This window comes from Danio aesculapii, chromosome 4 (genome assembly GCF_903798145.1).
Source record: "Danio aesculapii chromosome 4, fDanAes4.1, whole genome shotgun sequence".
Classification (NCBI taxonomy): domain Eukaryota; kingdom Metazoa; phylum Chordata; class Actinopteri; order Cypriniformes; family Danionidae; genus Danio; species Danio aesculapii.
The window spans coordinates 44,324,892-44,347,302 of record NC_079438.1 but is presented as its reverse complement, the minus strand read 5'-3'; the positions used below and the strand labels follow the sequence as shown (position 1 = coordinate 44,347,302).

General features: G+C 35.8%; 2 protein-coding genes across 2 annotated transcripts in view; both read left to right on the top strand.

The window, feature by feature from the left end:
* Positions 1-1,009: 1,009 nt before the first annotated feature.
* zc3hc1 (zinc finger, C3HC-type containing 1) lies at positions 1,010-5,380 on the top strand. Its single transcript, XM_056455077.1, is given in 20 exon segments — positions 1,010-1,045; positions 1,048-1,145; positions 2,155-2,257; positions 2,597-2,750; positions 2,821-2,853; positions 2,856-2,900; positions 2,972-3,087; positions 3,089-3,103; positions 3,180-3,328; positions 3,405-3,517; positions 3,520-3,572; positions 3,574-3,603; positions 3,605-3,658; positions 4,032-4,059; positions 4,062-4,216; positions 4,586-4,606; positions 4,609-4,673; positions 4,675-4,798; positions 4,885-4,913; positions 4,915-5,380. Coding segments are annotated over 20 exon segments (1,461 nt in total). The 3' UTR covers positions 4,955-5,380.
* Positions 5,381-5,992: 612 nt separating this feature from the next.
* The window catches only part of ube2h (ubiquitin-conjugating enzyme E2H (UBC8 homolog, yeast)), a 43,628-nt gene continuing 27,209 nt past the window's right edge, over positions 5,993-22,411 (top strand). Inside the window, exon 1 of the mRNA XM_056455763.1 lies at positions 5,993-6,265. Coding sequence (XP_056311738.1) covers positions 6,213-6,265 — 53 coding nt within the window. The 5' untranslated portion in view covers positions 5,993-6,212. The remainder of the gene's footprint in view (positions 6,266-22,411) is intronic.

The following is a 22,411-nucleotide window of genomic DNA, read 5'->3' as shown; positions in this document are numbered from 1 at the left end:
ATATATATATATATCTATATTTATATATATATAAATAGTGCAGCCAGATTAATAATTATAAATAATTATCCAGATGTTGGGGAATAAGAAATTGCTAAACTGAAAGAAACATTTTTCCCTCTTTCACACTGTACTATTAATTATTTATATATTTATTTATGCAGGAATTAATTTGTAGATTTATATATACACCTATTTATTTATTTATTTATTTGCGTATTTATTTATTAATTAATTAATTTACTTGCATATTTACTTATTTATTGTTTTTGCAGGTTCCGTCCTTTTGTTTTTTCCAGAAAATAACAAACAAGGTGCCCTGCATTTATTTCATTTTCAGACCACATAATACCAAGTTTTTAACTTCAGAATAGTTAAGAAATCACTAACCTTGGTGGAAAAAACATTGTTAATCTGACCAAATGTCATTTTCTCAAAAGGAAATAAAAAACATGCATTTATATCAAAATGTATTTCTTTACTAATTTTTTTTTACAAAAATACACGTAAATAATGTCCAATTAATAGTACTTTTAGTCTTTTTATAAATCATGTTTACTGGAGATAGTGCAAAGTATGTCCAAAGACTTTTTCACAAATCTGTAAACTTCATCTGATGTTGATAACTAATTTAAAGGGGCTTCTCAACAAACAATTCCTACCCATAGACTATATAAAGCTAGCTCCTTATATTTAAAAGCTTAGCTAATCAATATAGTTTGTATTTATTTGCCTATAAATATTAACATAACTGGGAGAGGAGAGCGTCAATAGGTGTCCCACCACAGTTGTGAAAAAATTAAAAAGTATAAGTGTATTTACTTCAGAAACTATTGCAATTAAATTATTGCAATGCAGTCACTGTCATCTAAATTTGAATTTACACAAAATAATATAAAGTTTATTAAACAGTTCCCAGTGTATATTTTTGTAAAGAAGGGGCGGAACTGTGTAAAAATGCTGATAGTTTATCTTTTGCTGCGGGAGGGTTTAGAGACAGACACCGAACATGGCGGCGCTTGGCAGCCGTGCAAATCGGCCAGAAAAACGGCGAAAAAACAAAGCAAGTCTCCTCTTGTATCGCCACTGAAAGTGCGAGAACTTCTCAACGAAGGGGTCGCCTCGGAAGACAGCGTGTTAAACTGGTAAGAGTTCAGCTGTAATGAGAAGGACGTTGCAAAAAAGTGTTAAAGTGCGAGAAGAATGGAGGACAGGGGCGGTGAACAATCCAGCATAAAGATAAGTTTTTACTGAAAACCCTAGTGGAAAATGCCGGTAGCTGTTTTAGTACACAATAGATGACCCAAAATGGACATTGGCTTGTTCAAACTACAAGACCACAGAGGCAAAAATCGACAAACCAGCTTAAAAGACTCATTAGAAACAAACATGATATTTATTTACCTGTCAATCTGCAGCTGGTTATTATTAGCTGGTAGACAATCTTGGAATACCAGAAAACCATCGGGATCCATATTTTAATCAAACATTTCTCTGTTCAAACTCCAAAGTAGTAAAAGTGCTTTCATTGTTAGCTCATACTGGTTGTATTTATGTAAAGGTATAGTTCACTCCAAAATGTATGTTGAAGATTTCACATTCAGGGTTAAGAAGTGACTTTAATTTCTTTAACAAAACATCGGCAAACTGTGTTTCTTGGTGATTCGTAAAATGCAAGCCACTGACTCTTAAAATAGAAATATGTATGCAAGCAAAACAAATTAGTATTTGTGGTTTGTGATGATACATTGAGGTCTTGTGAATCAAACAGTCAGTCTGTGCAGCAAAACTAAACAATATTTAATATGTGACTTCTCATTGAAAGCTTGCATTTCAGACTCATGTTCACGATCCTTTACTGTGACTGTATTAAATGTAGTAATGAGGTCAATAAAATTGCATTGCATAGACTGACTGTTTTGTTTTTAAGACCTCAAGTGTTGTCATGGCTGTTCATTTTGTTACAAGTGTCTATAGCCTTTGACTGGCATTTTATGAATCACATTTTCAGCTAAATATCCTTTAATGTACAAAACTGAGAAATAAAATCACTATTTAAATGTGTTGTTTATTAAATTAACAGCAAAGTAAAATTTTTGGCTGCATTTAGTCTTTCTTTTTTTTAATGTGTCCACTTTTCTTTTCATATCTCAGTTCACAGCAGGATGCAAACACACTATCTCCGAATGGCCTTGGAAAAGCTCCTTGCGAAGCAGCAAACAAAGAGTCTTTTTTTAACAGAGTGGAATCCTACTCGATATCCTTTTGGTTGCTGTGGAAATATTGTGAGGTTGAAGCTGTATTTGAGACACCAAAAACAAGTGGTGCATGTTATAGATTCATTATAATCTTGCTTGTTGGACTGTTTATTGATTTCATTGATTTATTTTAAAGATGTTGCATCATACATTTAGCCATTAGTCCATCTCTGTTAGAAAAAATGTGATTTAAAATGAAAACATATGGCAATACAATGGAATTCCTTCATAGTCACCATGAAATCAGAACTGATCTCATTTTCCTATGAAATTTAGGCCTTTATGTAAGAAAGAAGAGACAATCAGACCTTTGCAAAATTCATCCTTAACATAAGCACTGTCTGAAATGGGCTGGAAAGCCGAGTGTGCTTTCATCACCTCTGAGATGTGCACGATACGGCTGGATCAATGTAGACTGTGACATTGTGAAGTGTTGTAGTTGCCAGGCTTTCCTCTGTGCATCAATTCAAGCGACCTTAGACTTCCAGAAATGTGAGTTTTGCTTATATAAAGCATATTTTGTAACAATGCATGCATTTAGTATTTGTTTTTGCTGTTTTAGATAAAGGACGGATTTCAGAGGTGCTCCAGCAGCTTCAACGCAGCATGAGAAATTCTGTTCCTGGCCAGATTTTCCATGTCCAGTATTTTGAGAGAATCTGTAGCCTTTCTGTGTCTCCTAATCAGGAATGAAAACCATTGTTTGATTTGTGCAGATCGCTTCTGGATGGTTCCTATTAATGAGCCTACAGTATTACTCAGTGCCTTTCTAGAGCGTTTCAAGAGCACTTGCCTCCTAGAACAGCAGCTGCCTGCTATGAAACCTGAGGCAACTCAAAGCCATGGTATGATATTCATTTTAAACAGGATTCCATGAATGATCCTGCTGTGCATCAGTAATTTTGGATTTTCTTTCCGCAGGCTTTGACTGAAGATATTATAAGTGTCCTCCTACAGCTGATTGAGGATGAGCAAGTGAAGCAAGGCAGTTCTCCTTCTAAGGTTTCATCTGATCCTCTGTCTGTACAGGTGGCAGCATGTATCTTAGCCCTTTGTGGTTGGGCAGCCAGGTAAAAAAAGTCATTTGATAATCTAAACATGGCAGACTTTTGATTCACTTAACTCTTTGGGTTTGTTTTTATGCAGCCCGTCGCTCCATGCTATGAATCTGCCCATCCTCACGTGTTCATACTGCATGAGAAAAGTAGGAATGTGGAACTTCTACCAAATGGATACTGTTTTAGAGGCTGAAAACCCACCGCCTCTCATCCATCTTCTACTTCTGTGACTTCAACTCAAGGGATGAGCGGGGAATAAGGGCACACCTACGTCACCGTCCCAATCTCCCCACACCATGTCGCATGAAGTTGCGTAGTCAAGACTCCACACGCTCTGAGCAGGTGAGGAATTTCTGCAAGTTTAAAGGGATAGTTTCACTCAAAAATTCTAAGTTACTCACCCTCAAGTCGTTCAGACCCTTTATGAATTTCTTTATTCTGTTGAACACAAAAGAAGACATTTTGAATGAAGCTGAGAACCTGTAACATTGACTTGCATAGTGGCAAAGATCATGGAAGTCAGTGGACACTTGGTGTGTTTCAGCTTTCTATAGGTTGGAAGAAGTTAGGGTGTCTAACTGATGACCAAATTCTAATTTTTGGGTAAAGTATCCCTTAACAGTCACATGGACATAACTGGGAATTTATAATATATATATTTGCTGTTATTCACTCACATCTGTTTAATTTGTGGAAATATTAATTGTGCCTCTAGGCAGAGAGTACACCTCTACGCACTAGAAGCAGGACTCTCCTACCCCACATGATGAGCATCCCAGCCCCCTGTCCAGGGGTAAGAGACCCATGACCCGCAGCAGGGGCCAGGGAGAGGGCCAGTCGACGGATGTGCCCTCTAGTCAACAGAGAAAAACAAAACGGCCACGTCTCTCCTCTGCCAGTGCCCTGTAAGAATGATTTATTGTTTAAAGATGAAAAGTATTTTGGTTTTACAATTATTTATTATTTATTTATTTTTTTTGTCATTTGGTTCCTCAAGTTTTTTTTTTTTTTGTAACTATTTTACATATGATTTGCATAAGACCAAACAACTAAAATACTATTCAGTGTAACAGTAGTTTATATAAGAATGTCCTGAGGGATGCAAGATACATTGATGGTATATTAAATGACTGCATGTAAGGATCACAGTGCACCCTTAATTAAATTAATTAAATTCAATTGAATGTATTTTTGTAATCTTTTAGTCTTATTGTTTGTATAATAAGTGTTATAAAATACTGAACAACTTTAATCATTTTCCTTTTACAGGAAGGCCCGTTGCACAGAAAATGTGGTTTGACCCAGTAGCCCAGCACAGAGACTGGTGTCCTTGGGTGAGTGTGGAAAAAGAGGACAGTCAGGGACAGCCTCTGATTTGTTGGCTGTGAAGCAGAGCTCCCCCAACCAGGCTGGAAAGCAGCTCTTGCCCTGTTTTCTTCCATGAAACAAAGCCTCAATCCAGTAGGAGCCAGTTCGTCTCAGGTGAACCACATTCACAAATCTGCATTTTATTAAAACTAATAAACCTTTTCAATTCATGTGACGCTCTGTTTTTACTTTTCACTCAGGGTCCTCATGACAATCAAAAAGGGTATTTTCATATTTCGACAGTGGCAGGTATCATCCCCATCCCAGTAGTCTGTGTTGGACTGGATCGCCTGGTGATGTTAACCTAGTGTACGCTGCTCTTTGTCAATTTACAGTAGTGTTTTCTTTATCATGTGAGTCTTGTTTACAGTATTGGGTTTGGTTGGGACAGTAAATCCACATGGATCGAGCTGGACTGTGCTGAAAGACCTTGTTTTGGAACAGTAAAGCCTGGCAGAGTTCTTCAGAAATTGTAACTTTTCCACACTGTTTTAATTCTAGGTCTGTCGATTCTGCCTTTCAGCAACAGCAGACCAAAGCTCTTTACCTCTCATGGACTGCCAAATAGTCCAATACCACCTTACTACACTGGACAACATGGTAGTTGTATCAAAAACTAACACTTTTCATATTATAGTATAGCTAAGGAGAACCAGTGTTTGCAGGCTTGTCTTTTTTTTTTTTGGCGTTTTAAAGTAGGGATATATATATATATATATATATATATATATATATATATATATATATATATATTCAGTTCCATAAATGTGAATGGATTTTATGTATAATTTATGACCTATCTTTTACGCATATACCAGCTGAAATAGATGCCATATTTACAAAAAGATTGCCGATATTTTTTGGTTTTGTCTGTAGTGTTCTGCATCGTGCATGCAAATGTCTGCTTAAATTTAATAAAAATATTCATTTGCTGGTTTTCATCATGTATGTCTTGTCATACTTTTGTCTAAAAGGGATACACCATCTTTTAAACATTTGACTGTGGCATTTACACACTTGTAAAATGCAATGTTATTATGTCACTAACAAGAAAACGTTGAATTGTGTCTTTAATTATCAGTGTTGACCATCAAAAATGTAATAGCGTTTAAAGACAAGAAGTGTGTTGATTAAAACACATCATAACAGAGGGGGTTTGGCCCCCAGTTGTTTTTGTAGCGAACTAAAAACTCAACAATTTTGAACGTACTACAAATTTGAGTCGTCCCCTATTTATGACACGTCGAAAACGCCGCATAGAGGAGGGGGACACCTTTTGTCGAGCAGACATGACGTCATCGGCGGAGGGATAGATAGCTGTGTGAGAGAGAGAGAGAGAGCAGTGCGGGCAGAGGACTACCAGTACTATCCGCTGCGGACAGAAAGTGGAGGGCGAAAAATAACTCTCCAAACGACAGCTTGCCGTATGCCAATGTTCAAAAATACTCAGTTTCGGTAGAGGACAAGGGATCGAGAATCAGTCGCAGAAGATTTGAGCTTCGGTCATCTGAAAGAGGAGTGTATAAAGATGTCGTCTCCAAGTCCGGGCAAAAGACGAATGGACACCGACGTGGTGAAACTGTATCCTTTAAAATATAAACAACACAATTACTGTAACGCTGTAGCCGTCAGATATGTCCGATGTTCACCGAAACAGTCATAAAATGCATCTCCTGCTGGTTTTAAACCATTCTACGCGTCCGTCTGCTCAGAAAAACAGTTGTCAAAGCCAGTGTAATGGTTTATTGGATGGTGATCAGCTTTTGACAACAAAAGTGTTTTGATGGTTGTCAGTGCGGCCAGCAATAAAGGCAAGAATAACTGCGGATTATTTTTTAAATAACACAACTCGGCTAAAAAAAACTGATTTTTCTCGACGGGATTTGTTCGTTGTCACTGTTGAAAGGCAGAAATGTTGCTCTGTGTCCTTTGATTGTTTTGTCATCGCCTTTCTCTTCAAATCCATACCAACGTTTGACATCCACAGGATTTAAGCACATATTTATATAGATACCAATCGGATATTTATTTATATACTATCTAACAAATCCAGGCGTGTTTTGACCAAAATGGTGATTGTTACTTTCCATTGGCCTGCTAGCGAGTTAGCACAACCTCACAAGCAGTTATTTATTTATTTGTTGATTGTTTTTGTTGCTCGTTTTATCATGAAAACGGAACATTTATACGCCTTTAAACAGCATCAATCACTTGTTTATTTATATTAACAACGAAAACAATGAGATATTCATATGCGAGTTGTTTGTTTAGATGGAACGCTCTTTAAATAACAACAAATCAAAATACCAACTTCAAATTCCGGCGTCATTGTATAACACAGTCTGAATGTGTTTTTCTCTCATATGGAGGATCCATCTTGTTTTGGCTTTAAGGTCGAATGTTCTCGTTTGAGGGTTAAATGTTTTGACAGGAAATTTACAATATTTTTGTTCGCATTTTAAAGCTCTTGAGAACAAGGGAAGTTGTGTTGTTGCTACATTGACTGGGTGCGGATGTTTGTCTCTGTCACCTCTCCACAAGAATCCCTTTAGTTTACTTGACATAAATGACACACACACCAAAAGTTTTGTAGAGTTGTTTTCGTCCGCTTTTGCTCAAGACAAACCATTGGTATTATGTGTGCAACATGCCTTCATGCGCAGTGTGTGGTTTGGCTGTGCTGTCAATGCATTGTTTTTGTCTATCTAAGCATCTAGAACAAGCCGTTCCGATGGCTTTTTAGACGTTTGGTTGATCATTTATGAAGTGCAGTTATGTCGAGTTTTTCGGAACAAAAGAAACCTGCAACGATTTGTTTGCTTTACAGATCAGGAAAGTTTTCATGCTGTCAGGGCTTGCCATCTGTTTTCGCTTGTGTCGTTTATGTGTGATTACGACGTGAGCGCATTAAAAAGTAAATCATGAAAGACTCTTTGAGATGTTGTAAAGTCCTGAAAGGATCTGGGAATGTCTCGTTATGTTTTTGTCTCCAGCAGTAGGAACTAGCCTTATGATTGGCCACTCTGTTACTACCCGGAAACTGCAAGTAGGTGGGATTAAACAGAGTTGAGTGACAGTAAAGCTAAGTGCATAATTTGTTTTCAGTTATTTAAATTTAAGCTATTTTTAGGTTAATTTCTTGAAAAATGAAAAAGTTTGAACAGGTCTGTGACATTGACAGGATCACTTTTTTGAACTTTCTTTTTTAAAATTTATTCTAGAAGTAAAAAAAAAAATGTAGTTCAAGACCAGAGTATCTGGTGGAAAAACTACATTACCCATAAATCTGTAGAAATTGTTTACACAACATCATAATCACCTAAAATGGAACAACTTTGTATGTTTTTTTGGCCTTTTAATTATATTCCAGTAGTATTTGGAGGCCTGGATATGTTTTTAAAAACTCATACAGGTTTTTATAAGTGATGTTAATTTTATGCAAATATTGTGAAAATGGTGTATCCATATTACATGATCAGTCTATTGACCTTATTCTTCGCGTGCGAGCGGGCACAGCCATTTAAATGTCTTTGGTTCGAGACTTCCAGTGTCTTTCACTTCCATTAATTTTTAGATGTTAAAAACAGCTTGTTAAGCCTGATTTATACTTTCACCTGGTGCTGCATCGCGCACCTCACGAAACAGAAGAGGCTTTTATACATGATGCATTAGCCGTTGTGATTTTCTTTAAAACGACAGGGGGCGGTCAAAAGAAACCCACCGTAAAATCAAACAGATAGCCATTGAAGTAGGAAGTTTCCGGAACGACATCATATCATTAATATAGTTCAATATTTTTAAACTAATTATTTTTACAATTTATTTTACTGATTATTATTAGATTTTTACAACCATTCAAGATTTTTTTTAAACAAACTTTGCATCACTTGTTTTTGTTCTTATCTCGGACAGTTCTACCTATTAAATTTTATTCAAATGTTAATAACAGAACGTGGGTTGCTCTACAAATATTTTTTTTATTATAGAAAGAATAAACTATTATCACAAATAAAGTCCAAAATAACAGGGCATCAGTATGTTGTAAACCGATAGGTTCAAATATTCTTTTTCAGTTATCAAATAAATAATTTGTTTCTTAATTATAGTCGTGCCTGTTTCAGACAAAATCTCTTCAAAGTGTTTCATATTCAACTCAAATAAAACGCAGCACCACGCAAACTGTTTGCTCGACTCTCCGAAATCATGTCACGCACACCCAAAGCAACCCTCCGCAAACACCGCAATGACGTCATATTCGCCGCATGCACTCAAGCGAACTAGCGGAAGTGTCAAGTATAAACTAGTCTTTATGCTGCTTGATGCTTGTGGCAAACTGATATTTTCTTATTATATTAATCTGCTTTTGTCTGTATAGTCATGGACACACTTTTTTTTGTAAAGCAAGTAGTTTGACTGTTTTCTGCTGTTTATTATTCCTGGTCATTTCTCCCATAGGCAACTGAATCGGAAGTTCTAAAACAATCGCAAAAACAAGTGCACTTCTGCATTTTAGAATACGGTCAATAGGCATGCATGAGTACTTGACAACAAAAATGACAATGGTGGACAAGAGGAACACGTGTGCGCAGATTATTATTTTTTTATTTAGTAAATTGATATCGCCACCTACAGGCCTGGCATGCTTAATACAGCAATTGTTGTCATTTTTGTCCACGTATTATGCAAATATTGCTTGTTTTAACAGTCCCTTTGTGAAAAATCATTTACAGATTGCTATTTTGATCGTCTTTTTGTCCTGTTTTTCTTCTGCAAAAACATTTGTAGGCTGCGTGTCTATAGGTCTGTCACAATAATCAATATAACGACTTGGATGCATAGACGTGACCACAATTATTTTTGGTGATGCAATATATATCACCCATACATAAAAAACAATTCTAGCAACATTTTAGCTGATTGTGCAGCCTCTCTATTGGTCGTGTCAGTGTCAGGATAGTTAAAAAAAAACACTGTAGTATTTACTATAAATTACTTTAGTACATTTTCATGTGGGTGTCTTACAACTGAAAGTAGATCTGGTAGCAGATATCGCAGCCTCTGTTACTTTTTTTTGTTTTTGTTAATATTTATTATTATTTATTAGTTTATGATATATATTTTCACATTCTTATGCCAATGCCTAATTATTAAATTGTTAAATAACTGTAATTAAATGAAATATTCTCAAGAATTAAATATTATGTACTTTCATAGTGATGATATTATATTGTCATTCTGGCATTATATAAAGAGTGGCATAAAGAGGTTTTAAAATGACAATAATATCGTTTATCGCAATATATTTTGGTGCAATATATTGTACAACAAAAAATAGACATTGTTACAGGCCTACGTGTCTACATATGTAATGTGGAAGGTATCAGTTGGTACCAATAGTTGTGCATCCCTATCAAAAATGAATGAAAAATATATGAAAGGGGGCGGGCACTTGCGTTCTAAAGTGTAAGTTTAATTGTGTGGCCATCTATCAACCAATAACCTCTTTGGTGATGCTAGTGGTGCAGAGAATAAAAACTTCAGAGATCAAGGGCTGAGGTTAAAGGTGAATGTCTTTAATTACCCAAAACAGCTGATGTCAGAGCCTACTTTATTATAGCCCTTAAAGCAGGTGGCAAACATGACCAGAAAGTTTCATTATGAACTCATGAACTCATTGACAGTTGGACTGTGCGCATAGAGGAAAAACACAGTACTGATGTAATTTACCTTCTTGTTTTATTTTGGTCAGCTGGATCCCACGGACTATTCACCAGGACTAAAAAACAACATGACCACAGTAATTGCTCAGACTGTCCAGCCAAATTGATTTCCTGTAAACTGTGGCTTTGTGTGCTATCCAAACATTGTTTTTCTTTTAGGGGGTTTTAAACACGTTATTGGCTTAACCAGTCACTTTGAGGCGGATCTGATTGTTAGGAAGTTTGGAGACGTTTGGCTTCAGAAATAATTTTTAAATGACCTCAGTCATGTCAGGGCATATGCACAGGATCTTTGACAACTATAAAGAAATATGGTGGGAGTACTGTCACATTTCTGTCATTGCAAAACACATGCAAAAGAAGCCCACCCTCCCCCAAAATAAACAAAATTCCCTTAAAGGTTAGCCAACAGGTGTGTAACAACTGGGAGCAGGTTTTCAAAGTGCCTCCTGTTGCTTGGAGTACTGTAAGTTTTCTGCAATGTCCTGAAATGCGTATACCACCTTATGAAGGTCAACCGTTTAGAGAGAAAGTTGCTGTTATGATCGGACACAGCAATCCGCGCTCGCTAATTTGCTGCAGGCATCAGAGAGCTGCAGATCTGGAGCAAGCTCAACTGGGAATTCGCGAAATGAATGTCAGAATGACCTCTCTTTGCAGAGCTTGCCTTAAGCACTTCCTAAGCTCGAGCGAGAGAGATGATGACCCGTCTTTGACATCAGCAGATACTTCTGAAACGTGCTCGAACAGGTCAGAGCTGCCTGTTGGCTTTGACAGGTCAACGTGGAATAGCGTAATGTCAATATGTTGTGTAACATCTGTTGCGCTTCCCACTTAGCCTATCGCCGGTTCATTGAGAGATGTAAGGCCTTTTGAATTTGTTTATCTGGAACTCCTGATTTAATCAGCGTGGCCTGAACTCTAGTGCTTTCTCACATTGCCAAACCACGTCTTGATCTAATTAGTTCGAGCAACTGTAACTGAAGTTTCTGTGTCGTACTGATTTCTTTGTCTTTGAAATGCGTCAGCAGTTAGCAAGGTCAGTTTAAATAGCGTGTGTAACGATTTGTCATAATGAAATCATCTTGAATTTTCAATGAGTCTGACACCTCTAATCTGATTAACCTATTGTGGATTCATCGAAGCTGTGTAGGTCTTTTATTTCAGCTTTTAGGAGAGTTTAGATTAAAGTGCTATTCATATTAATCACATTAAAGGGATTGTTTACTCACCATTTACTCACACTCAAGCTATTCCAAATTTGTATGGCTTTCTTTTTTCTTTTAAACCCCCCAAAAAGATATTTAAAAAAATTTCTTAGAAACTGTTAGCCATTATTTCCTTAATGCTGTAGATGTCAATTGTATATGTACAAGTAAATGATCACAGGATTCATTTTTGGATGAACTAACCCTTTAAATAGGCAAATGTTTTATATCAGCTGTATTTGAAAATCTATTATGTAGTGTTTGCTTATACTTTTACATTTGTGATTGTGAGGCAAACAACATTTGTTTAGATCATATAAAACTACCCATTAAAAGTCAAATAAAGTTTTTGATGTTAGTATCAGTATTGTTAGTTTTTAAGATATCTTTAAGCGAACGATAAAATTTATGTTTAGAAGATATAAAACTGATATAAACATATAAAGCTTGTAGTTTGTCATTTCTGCCTAAATGGATCACCGTTTTTTTTTTCCACGTCAATCCATACTACAGTTTCTCATCACATCATAACCAATCAAATGCTGTCTAGGATCTGACATGCCCCGCCCCCTTCAAAACGCTTTGTTTGCTTTTCATTTGATGTGCATGAGCTCAACCACACTCACTGGCAGAGCGGTAACAAAACGCTATTGGCTGTTTTTAAACAAAAAAAGGAGGAGCTACAGCATGTCCCACCCTCTCTTCGTGTTTCGGTTGAGATTACGTCAAACATTGATAGATACAATACGATACATACAATAAAAATGCATATTTCAAATCACTTGATGGGACATTTAGTAGTTTTTTTTTTACTTTTTAGTTTACGTTTAGTAAACGTTAAGTTTATTGTTGACTATATCTACAAATGTATAACGCAAAGTTTGCAAACCAGTCATGACTTAAGTCTATTATCTTTTTCCTTATCCAATTTCTAGATGCAAGTTAAATTTCTTTGACCCAAAGTGTCACACTCTGTCTGGTTAATTCTGAAACTGCAGTCATTTATCCCCTCAGTGGTTGTTTCATGACACTTGTGGCGTTCAAGCATTTTTCTAACACAAATAGTAGAGATTCATGAGTGCTTATTAGTTTTATTTCAGCACTCATTGATCTATACAGAATCTTGTTTACGCCACATAGTTGATGTAGTTTTGATGGCAAAATAAATGGTACTAAAAACAGGGTGTCCACAGGGTCTTTAATTTACTGAAATATTGTATTATAGATCTTAATACATTTTAAACAGGTCTTAGTTATCCTCTGTCCAAGTAAAGCTACCCAATCAGTCCAACATCCATCCAATCATCAACAATCATTTATGTATATATATATATATAATGTAATTCTCTAATCAGGGAAAGAAAACTACAAAACAATTACACAATTGCTCATGATAATAACAGAGCAATATATTTCCCTTTACATGATCTTCCATTTATACAAAAACATATTTAGAGAAGTAAGTGGACATAATATTTATTAATAGGCATGGAAGGCAAGGTTTTATAACAGAAATCATTATGTTGAACAGGAGTTATACTCCATTCGGACAAAAAGCAGACAAATATATATATTTTTGATCATTCATTTAATTGTCAATAATAAATATATGTTTAACAATGGTAACTTTAATTTTTTTAAAGAAAGAAACATTATGTTGAAGAAAGTATATACAACTAGAGTTTTTAAAATTAAAATATGTGGCTAAGAAAAACAACTAAATTAGATTTTTTTTGCTGTTGTGGCAAGCCAAAAATAAGCTAAAAAACGCAACCAGTCCATTATTAAAAATCCTTAGTGTTTTGCTTTGTATAAGTCTAAAATTTGATTTATGATGATCTTAAAAGGATCTTTAAAAGTCTTAAATTTGACTTGATGAAACCTGCAGAAACCCTGAAAAAGTCGGGAGGGAGCCACAATAAAAAAGTAAATGCAAGAAATACTAAACTCAGAACTGTTTATTTAATTACATAAGCTGTCATCACAATGTAATAATCAAGGGACTGAATGATTGTACATTTTTTGCTGCAATCAGAGCCTGTGTTATAATCAATAAAATATCCAGTTGCATTGCTCCAAGCTGCTATACTTTTTGAATATGCAAACATTTCTTACATCTTTAAAAAAAAAAAAGCATTCCCATGCAGTTGTCCTTGTTTAATCTTGACTGCTTAGACCCAAGCAGAGGATTACAAATGGAAAAGCACGTCTCCTTCAGGAATGCTTTGCGTTTCTATCCACTTGTTTGACTGCCAAGGCTTTAGACGAGCAAACAAAGGCGGCATAAGCGATTTTTACACAGGAAAAATAAAGAGATTGACTGTTAGAATCGCACAAAGACGCTTATGCAATCCCACCTTCTCCGCCGCTGTTTGTAAACAACATTTTCCAATGGATCTGAGCTCAGCTGTGTGAATTCTCGCTGTAAGGCTGATGCCGTACTTCTCTTCGGCCTGAAGGTTTGTCATAACACTTCAGCGCCATGTATGTGGTGCGAGGGGGGGGATGGGGATTCCTAGTGTACCAGCATCCATTGTTCGGCTCTGCTAAATTGAGGAAAGATGCAGGGAGCAGTGAAAGTTTTCCGGGGCCTTTGCCAGCACTGTAAAGGGAAAACCGGGAACATTAGCGATGTGTTTAGCGGAGTGTATCGGATCCCTATGGTGCTGAGGCAGAGGCCCCGGTGTGTAAGACCAATCGAGGGCTTTATCTGGTGCGAACGGGTCTCTTTGTGTTCGAACTGACATCCGGCCTGCTTTTATATGCCCGTGGAGCCTTATGACTGCACCGCTGCTGTGTTTCTGCCTGTCTGTCCTGACGGCAGCTGCAGAAAGTGCTTTTGCACCGTTCTCATCTGCTTTGGCTGTTATAAAGGGCATGGGTTGAACTTAAATGAACTTGGGTTGATGCTTGGTGTCAGGTTTACTGTGCATTGATATCCTGTAGCTCAGCTGGTCGCCATTGGTTGGATTCACTGGAAAAATGTTTGTTTTTATTCAGTTGTTTACTGTGAAAAACATTTGAAGTATTTGTAAAATTTAGTTTACAGATTATTTACATGTTAAAAAAAATAAGTTGTAATAATATAAAAAAATATTTTGTAGTATTGAATTTTGATTAATTTTTTGAAGTATGTATATAGTTAATTTAGTAATAATACTAACAACAACAACAACAACAATAATAATAATAATAACAATAATAATAATAATAATTATTATATTACAAAATTGTAGTTTACATTTTTTATTTATCTATTTTACTAAGTATTTAGTAGTTTTATTTAGTTCTTTAGTAGTTTTTATTCTTGATTGTTTATTCTTTAACATATATTGTTTTAAATCATTGATTTTAATTGATAATGATTATTATTTTATAGTGTTTATTATGTTTTTTATCAATTTTTCTATTTCATTAGTGCGTTAATTGTGTATTGATTACTATTTGACTGTTATTTTTGTTCAAGTTTCTATATTATTTAGTTTTGTTCTTTAGTAGTTTTTATTTTTTCTTAAATATTATTTAACATTGTTTTAAATAAATTTGACTGTTTGTTATTTTAGTTCAATATTTAGTTTCCGTGTGCAACAAAGTCTAACATTTCTGTAGCTGTCAACCAGTGTTTCTGTGTATGATCTCAACATATCTCCAAGAATCTATTTGTAGCTGAGGTTATTGACTGTAAAGGCTTGTTTCTATTACAGTGGCTTTGACAAACAGCGAGGGCAAACGTTCAGGTCGGGATTGCTTTGCCCCTTGACAGTGGGAGATTTGAGGCCCTCTGTAATCCCACAATAACACTGCAGTTTCCTGCACGCATGGCCAACTGCGGCCTGCAAAACAGATGGACTGAAGTTCCTCTCTTTGTCTGATGATGTTTGGGCCTGCGCTGCATCTATGCACTTTCCTTTTTTATTAGAATAGATGATACACAATACACACATCGCTCGTCTGTTAGATCAAATCTAAACACTGCAGTTAAACGGATTGAATCAGTACGGTGAAACTAGATTATCAGATTAGCTTTGATGTATATGAATATCTTTGTGACCTATATTACATCGTCTTGCTCTAGTAATGGATAATAACTGCCTGTGGATGAAGAAGTTGATGTATTGCGTCTGTGCATGTGCTGGTTTAATCAGTCGAGTGCACAGGCTCTTTATCATGTCGCCGCAGGATGTTTCAGGTGATATGGATGTTTGAGGCATGCTGTGGTGCTTGCTGATGGACCCTGCCCTTCGTAATCAACAGAAACACTTTGGAGCCATCAAACAAAGAAGAAAAAAAAGTTTTTTTTAATAGCATCATATATATGAACTTGCCAGCAAATCTCATGTGAAAGAGATAGTGACAATTAGATTGAATATAGATAAGTTTTGCTCTCAGTAAGTGAAGTTTAAAAGCATTAAAGTATTACTCAGCACTATTACTAAAAAAAGTATTGCTAAAAGCACTATTACTCAGCAGATTTGTGTATATACATATATAAATACGAAATAAATAATAATAATAAAGTGAAAAATTTCATAATAACCAGTTAAATCATGCAGGTCAGTTTGCCAGGGGACGAACTAACCATATTAAGCAGCATCGTTATCATGAGAGTGAGATTACACGCATGCAAACACACAGCAGCATTAATGAGAACTCATTGTGGCACTCAGTTTTGCTGCTGTTTGTCTATGGAAATGAGAGCAGGGTCCACTTGTCCGTAGCATGTGATTGAGATTCTGGCAAGAGGTGGTGTTTGGCTAGTTTCTGTGTTCTTGGGAGCAGGAAAGAGATACAGATCTCTCACAGGAGAGATCTATAACTCATAATAGCACCATAGCCCTGTGATGCCTCTACTGTAAACTTGATGGTCCCATTTCAGAGACCGTAGCATGAAGTATATGTTAAAACAAGCTCTCTAGTTGTGTGCATTGAATGTTTTGTATAAAGATTTTAATTCTGAAAGTACAAATGATGTGCTTCTACAAAATGTAATGTGGTTTTATAAATCTCTCTAGTGTCCCCAGAATGTGAAATTTTATGTTAAGATGCTGTCCCCTTTGTTTATGTTCCCTTAAATGCAACTGAGCGGATGAGCTACATGTTATTCTGAGATGACAGAAACAACAAAACAAGCAAATCTATGAATCGCGCTGATGGTAAGTGTTTTCAGAATTTAAGTTCATCTGTGGCCTCTGTGAAGACTTTAGCCACATTATCCATGCATAACGTTAACAAGCACATTCAGAAAGGAAATTGGGAACTTTTCTCAATATATGAAGTGGCATTTTTGACTTTGGATCTAAACTTGGAGCACAAAGCATTTGTATTAACTAGGATTGTGAAGGTGGCAAAATTTTCCCACCAGTTAACCAACTAGTGACAACACCAGTAATACCGGTATCACTGGGGGTGGGGTGCTTTAAATAGCTTATAAATTCAATGCGTTATTTAATTACTTTAACTTTCGAATGATGACAATTGGGTGTCAGTTGATTGTATCGACGACAACAACAAAAGTGATAACTCGCATATATTATGATTTTTTTTAACTTAAAAGTTTACAGTACACATTCTTTTGTGTAATTATATAACACTTTATCAACATTCATCAACACATTCTCTTCAAAAATTGCATTTCGAGAGTCTATGGAGACATTCAGTGACAGTATCTGTAATGGTTTGTTTTCTGTGGGTGTAAACTTTCAGGTTAAGGGTGCTAATATATAACAAGATCCCCTTCCTACGTCACTAGGGGAGTGAAATCTGAACAATACGTCGCCTTCAATTTTCTGGACTTTTAGAAAAAAAAACAGATGAACTGTACACCGTATGCCAGTAAACATTCTCAGGTCATGTGTGCCAGGTTGAAGTTTATACACGAGGGCATTTCCATTGGATTTCACAGCCTTTGAACTGTGGCTTGAGACAGGCATTGATATGTAAAGTGTGCTGAGGCTTTTCTTTCACCGTCTCTTTTACTCCATCAGTATTCAACTACATCAGGCCTCTGGGATCAGAGTTTTCATCCTAACAGAGCGCTTCAGATTGCAACATTCCTCTCAGAATAAGAAACTTGTGATGTCGGAAGGGAGGTTCGCTGCTTTCCTATGGAGTAAAATCAAAACAGATTTGGGTGTTTCACCTCAATGTGCCTGCAAATCTTGGGCTGCGCGACCTCAATATGGTGTAGGTGATTGTTGATATGCTAAATGTGTTTTTGTTTTTTTTTGGTAGCCTTTTATTTAGCAAGTATTTTGATTGTTAGCTGGAGACCAAAGTATATGTGGTTTGTTTGAAAACAGCCTTTAGGAACAAGTAATTCTGTTTCCGAACAGCAGTCATTTCCCTCCACGCACATAAAATGAATCAGAATGGTAATGAAATCAGCTCTTGGTATTGGATTAAAAGCGAAAGGTTGTCATCTCCTGTGATATTGGTTTCTGCAAGAGAGCATTGCTACAGACATGCACATCTGAAACCAGTTTAACTGCAGAAAACATGACATGTCAGGTTCTGTGTTGTGATTTCTCATAAACAGAAAATAATATTCGAAATAGATTTCATTTAGGGTTATGTGTATGCTGTTTTAGTATGATTTGAATATTTTTACAAGCTTTTATTTTTAAATAAAATATACACGGCACAATATTCAGCTAAAACTTCATTTACACAACAATAATCTGAAAATTTACACTTTATTTCTACAAAAAAACTACAAAACATGATTTTGTGAATGGTGTCCATTGACCTGTATGAGTACTTGACAACCAAAAGAGCAGTGCTGTACTACAAAACTGTATGTGCGCTGTTATGTAGTGTTTCTGTACATTGCCACCTACTGGCCTGACATGCATAATACAGCATTTTCAGGCTTTTTCGAGTAGTGTCAGTCTGTAGACTGCAAGACAGGGACGTAACATGAAGGGGGCATAACTTGAAGTTATGGAGATCCATGTCAAAACTATATTGTTGGTCAATGCACCCATCAGTTATTACCATCTACATTTACTCCACACCTAAATCCAACAATCACAGTTATTAACGTTTGCGCCTTCCCCAACCCTGAACCCACCCATCACAATTATTAATGTATACACCTACCCCAACTTTTAACCCAACCGTCACAGTTATTAACGTCTACACCTTCTCCACCCTAAACCCAACATCAGTTATTACGTCTATACCTTCCCCAACCCTAAACCCAACCATCACAGTTATTATCTTCAACACCTACACCAACTTTTAACCCAACCATCACAGTTATTAACATCTTCACCTTCCCCAAACCTAAACCCACCCATCATCGTTATTAATGTCTACACATTCTCCAACCCTAAACCCAACCATCACAGTTGTCAACGTCTAAACCTTCCTCAACCCTAAACCAAACCATCATTTTGAATAATGTCTACACCTTCCCTAAACCCAACCATCACAGTTACTAACGTCTACACCTACCCCAACTCTTAACCCAACCAACACAGTTATTAAATGTCTATACCTACCACAACCCTTAACCCAACCATCATTTTTAATAATGTCTACACCTTCCCTAAACCCAACCATCACAGTTATTAACGTCTACACCTACCCCAACTCTTAACCCAACCAACACAGTTATTAAATGTCTATACCTACCACAACCCTTAACCCAACCATCATTTTTAATAATGTCTACACCTTCCCTAAACCCAACCATCACAGTTATTAACGTCTACACCTACCCCAACTCTTAACCCAACCAACACAGTTATTAAATGTCTATACCTACCACAACCCTTAACCCAACCATCATTTTTAATAATGTCTACACCTTCCCTAAACCCAACCATCACAGTTATTAACGTCTACACCTACCGCAACTCTTAACCCAACAAACACATTTATTAAATGTCTATACCTACCACAACCCTAAACCCATGCATAGGCCTCACTGTAGCATACGCGTGCGCTCGATGCTGAAGTATAAATCAGCCTTATCTGTCATGACAAAACGGACAAAGGAGTCAGTGAGTGGATTTGCTAAATGAATGAATATAATGATATAGCAAATGAATAGGTTGTGGATAAATTTGGAGAAAAGTCATGAAAACATTTGGTGAAATTGTTCTCTGGTAAGTCATTCCGCCATCTTGCCAACAACGTTGTGACATACCGCAGGGTTCAATGGGATCACAAATACTGCAAGTACGCCTCAAACTTACAAGTTACGCCCCCTTCAAAGATGCAGATACAGTTTTTTTTAGGATTTTCATTTGTCTGTACGCAACACTATTCAAAAACCCTTATGTTTTTAGTACATTGTTGTTTAATACATTTGCATATTCTTAGTAACATGTTTCTTCAGATAATCATAGTTCTACAACTGTCAAGCCTATTTCTATATAAATGGATGCGAGTAGTCAAATCTGCTGTACGTTTGTTGCCAGAAGAGTGTAAGTTCAGTCCACTTGACTCCAAAGGGCCGATATGTTCATTCTGTGCTCTGTTAGCATGAGCAAACACAATCTGACTGCGTAGCTGTTTGTTCTCCAACAGAAAGCATCATTATGTTCAGTTCTGGCTCATTGTGTGAAATGGCACACATGTATGTTGCTGCTCGGAGTGCTATTTTGCAGCAGCTTCTCTTATTTAGAGGCCATGGAATGCAGCATTTGAGCTCAGGGTTGGTTTTGTTTGTGTAGGTCAGAGGTCAGTTGACGGTCATCACTTCTTCAGATCACATTAGCAGAACAAATGGTCAATGTTCATGCTTTCATTGTTCGTTATCCTCAGTGTACTTTACAGCATGTATTATTTATTCGTTGTTTAATCCAAAATAGCAAATAAATCTTTCATTCTTCATTTATTCATTCAGTCTTTCATTGCAAATCAAATTCAGTGTGTTAGTATGGCATAAATAGAAGAGGCATCAGTTTACTGTCACGAGTTTTATTGCTCTCATTGTGCCGCATGAATCACTAGTTACCAAAAAATTTGTATTTGGTTCCATAACATTACATTGCACTGCTCATGTCTGGTGTTTGCACTAGGGCTGCACAATATATCGTTTCAGCATCAATATCACCATGTGCGCATCTGCAATAGTCACATCGCAAGATCTGCAATGTTGTGTCTGAAATATAGTTGACCAGGAGCCACAGAACACATGCGATTTGTAGAGTTTGCATGTGTTTTTAAGGCCCGTGACTGAGAATTTCAAGAGAGTTTAGAACATTTGAGCACAAAAAGTGATGGTTTTGAAGCGTAACAAAGATTTATTTTATATAATTATTTATACAGAATTTGTATAATTTATGCTTAAAGTTTTTCTTATTTAGAATATTTGTCTTGTTACTAATCCAAATATCTACAGTTCAAAACGAAAACATTGCAATTGTCTTACTACGCTGGCAGATAATTTAGGTTGTTTTAGGGAAAAAAAACAGGTTAATTTCTTCTTAAGGTGAAAACAAAGCAATAGTATTACCTGATCTAAGAGTTTTTAGATATTTGGACTAGAAATAGGACAAAGCAAAGGAAGAAAAGCCTTTTTTTCTCTCTCTCTCTTTTTCTCTCCATTTTTGTACTTAATTACTGTTAGACTGCACTACTCATGTCTGCATTAAATCCAATATTGACTTAATGTTGGCTATCAGTCAAGTTTTTCTTTAAGATATCAGTCAACCACTAATAATACCTAACATTATACAAATATAAATAATATCATATAGATATTATAGAGCAATTAATCATTTTTCAAACAAATGATTACTTTGTAATTAATAAGTAACTTCTAATCAGAAACTCACTCCATTCTCCATAATCCTCCTGTCACAATAATCAATATATCGACTGCAATACTTGGACATGACCTTGATAAGATTTGGTGTTGCAATAAATATTTCCAAATTCACAAATACATATACATATTGCAATTACATTTATAATCTACTTCACCGGTGTCAATGTTTATAATTGGACATTTAAAAGTGTGTGTGTATAATATAAATATATATATATATATATATATATATATATATATATATATATATATATATATATATATATATATACATATATATATATATATATATATATATATACATATATATATATATATATATATATATATATATATATATATATATATATATATATATATATATATATATATATATATATATATATATATATATATATATATATATATATATATATATATATATATATAATAGGCCATTTTAACACACCGTTACCATGCACATACCTTTTTAACATCATATTACAAAATCTAAATCTTAATAATGGAGTCTTTGTCTCTTGATGGCTATTTACATTACTGTCGTATTATAATTATATAATCAGTGGCATGAAATGATCTTAGTAATATTGCTTAATTCAATAATTTCTGTGACAATATATCTCACAACAAAAATTCTTTATCATGACTGGCCTACTCCAGACCACCACATAAAATCTGCTATAATGTAAATCATAGGCCTGAATAGCAGTAATTTCCTATTGTGGTTTCCTGGACGGCTGTTTTATGAGTGAACACAATGCTGTGGATGAGATCGCTAATCTAGCAGGTAGACCGTCTTAGCTTTACTGAAGGTGACTGGTAGAGCTACTAGTAAAGCCCTTCCCCCTTCACTCATCCCCACACACACACACACACACACACACACACACACACACACACACACACATATACTCTCACATATATAACCAGGCAGCTGCTGCTCGCTTTCAAATCAACAAATGTGCACTTATGGGACGTACTGACACAGTGCATAATATGATGTGCACATTGGCAATGA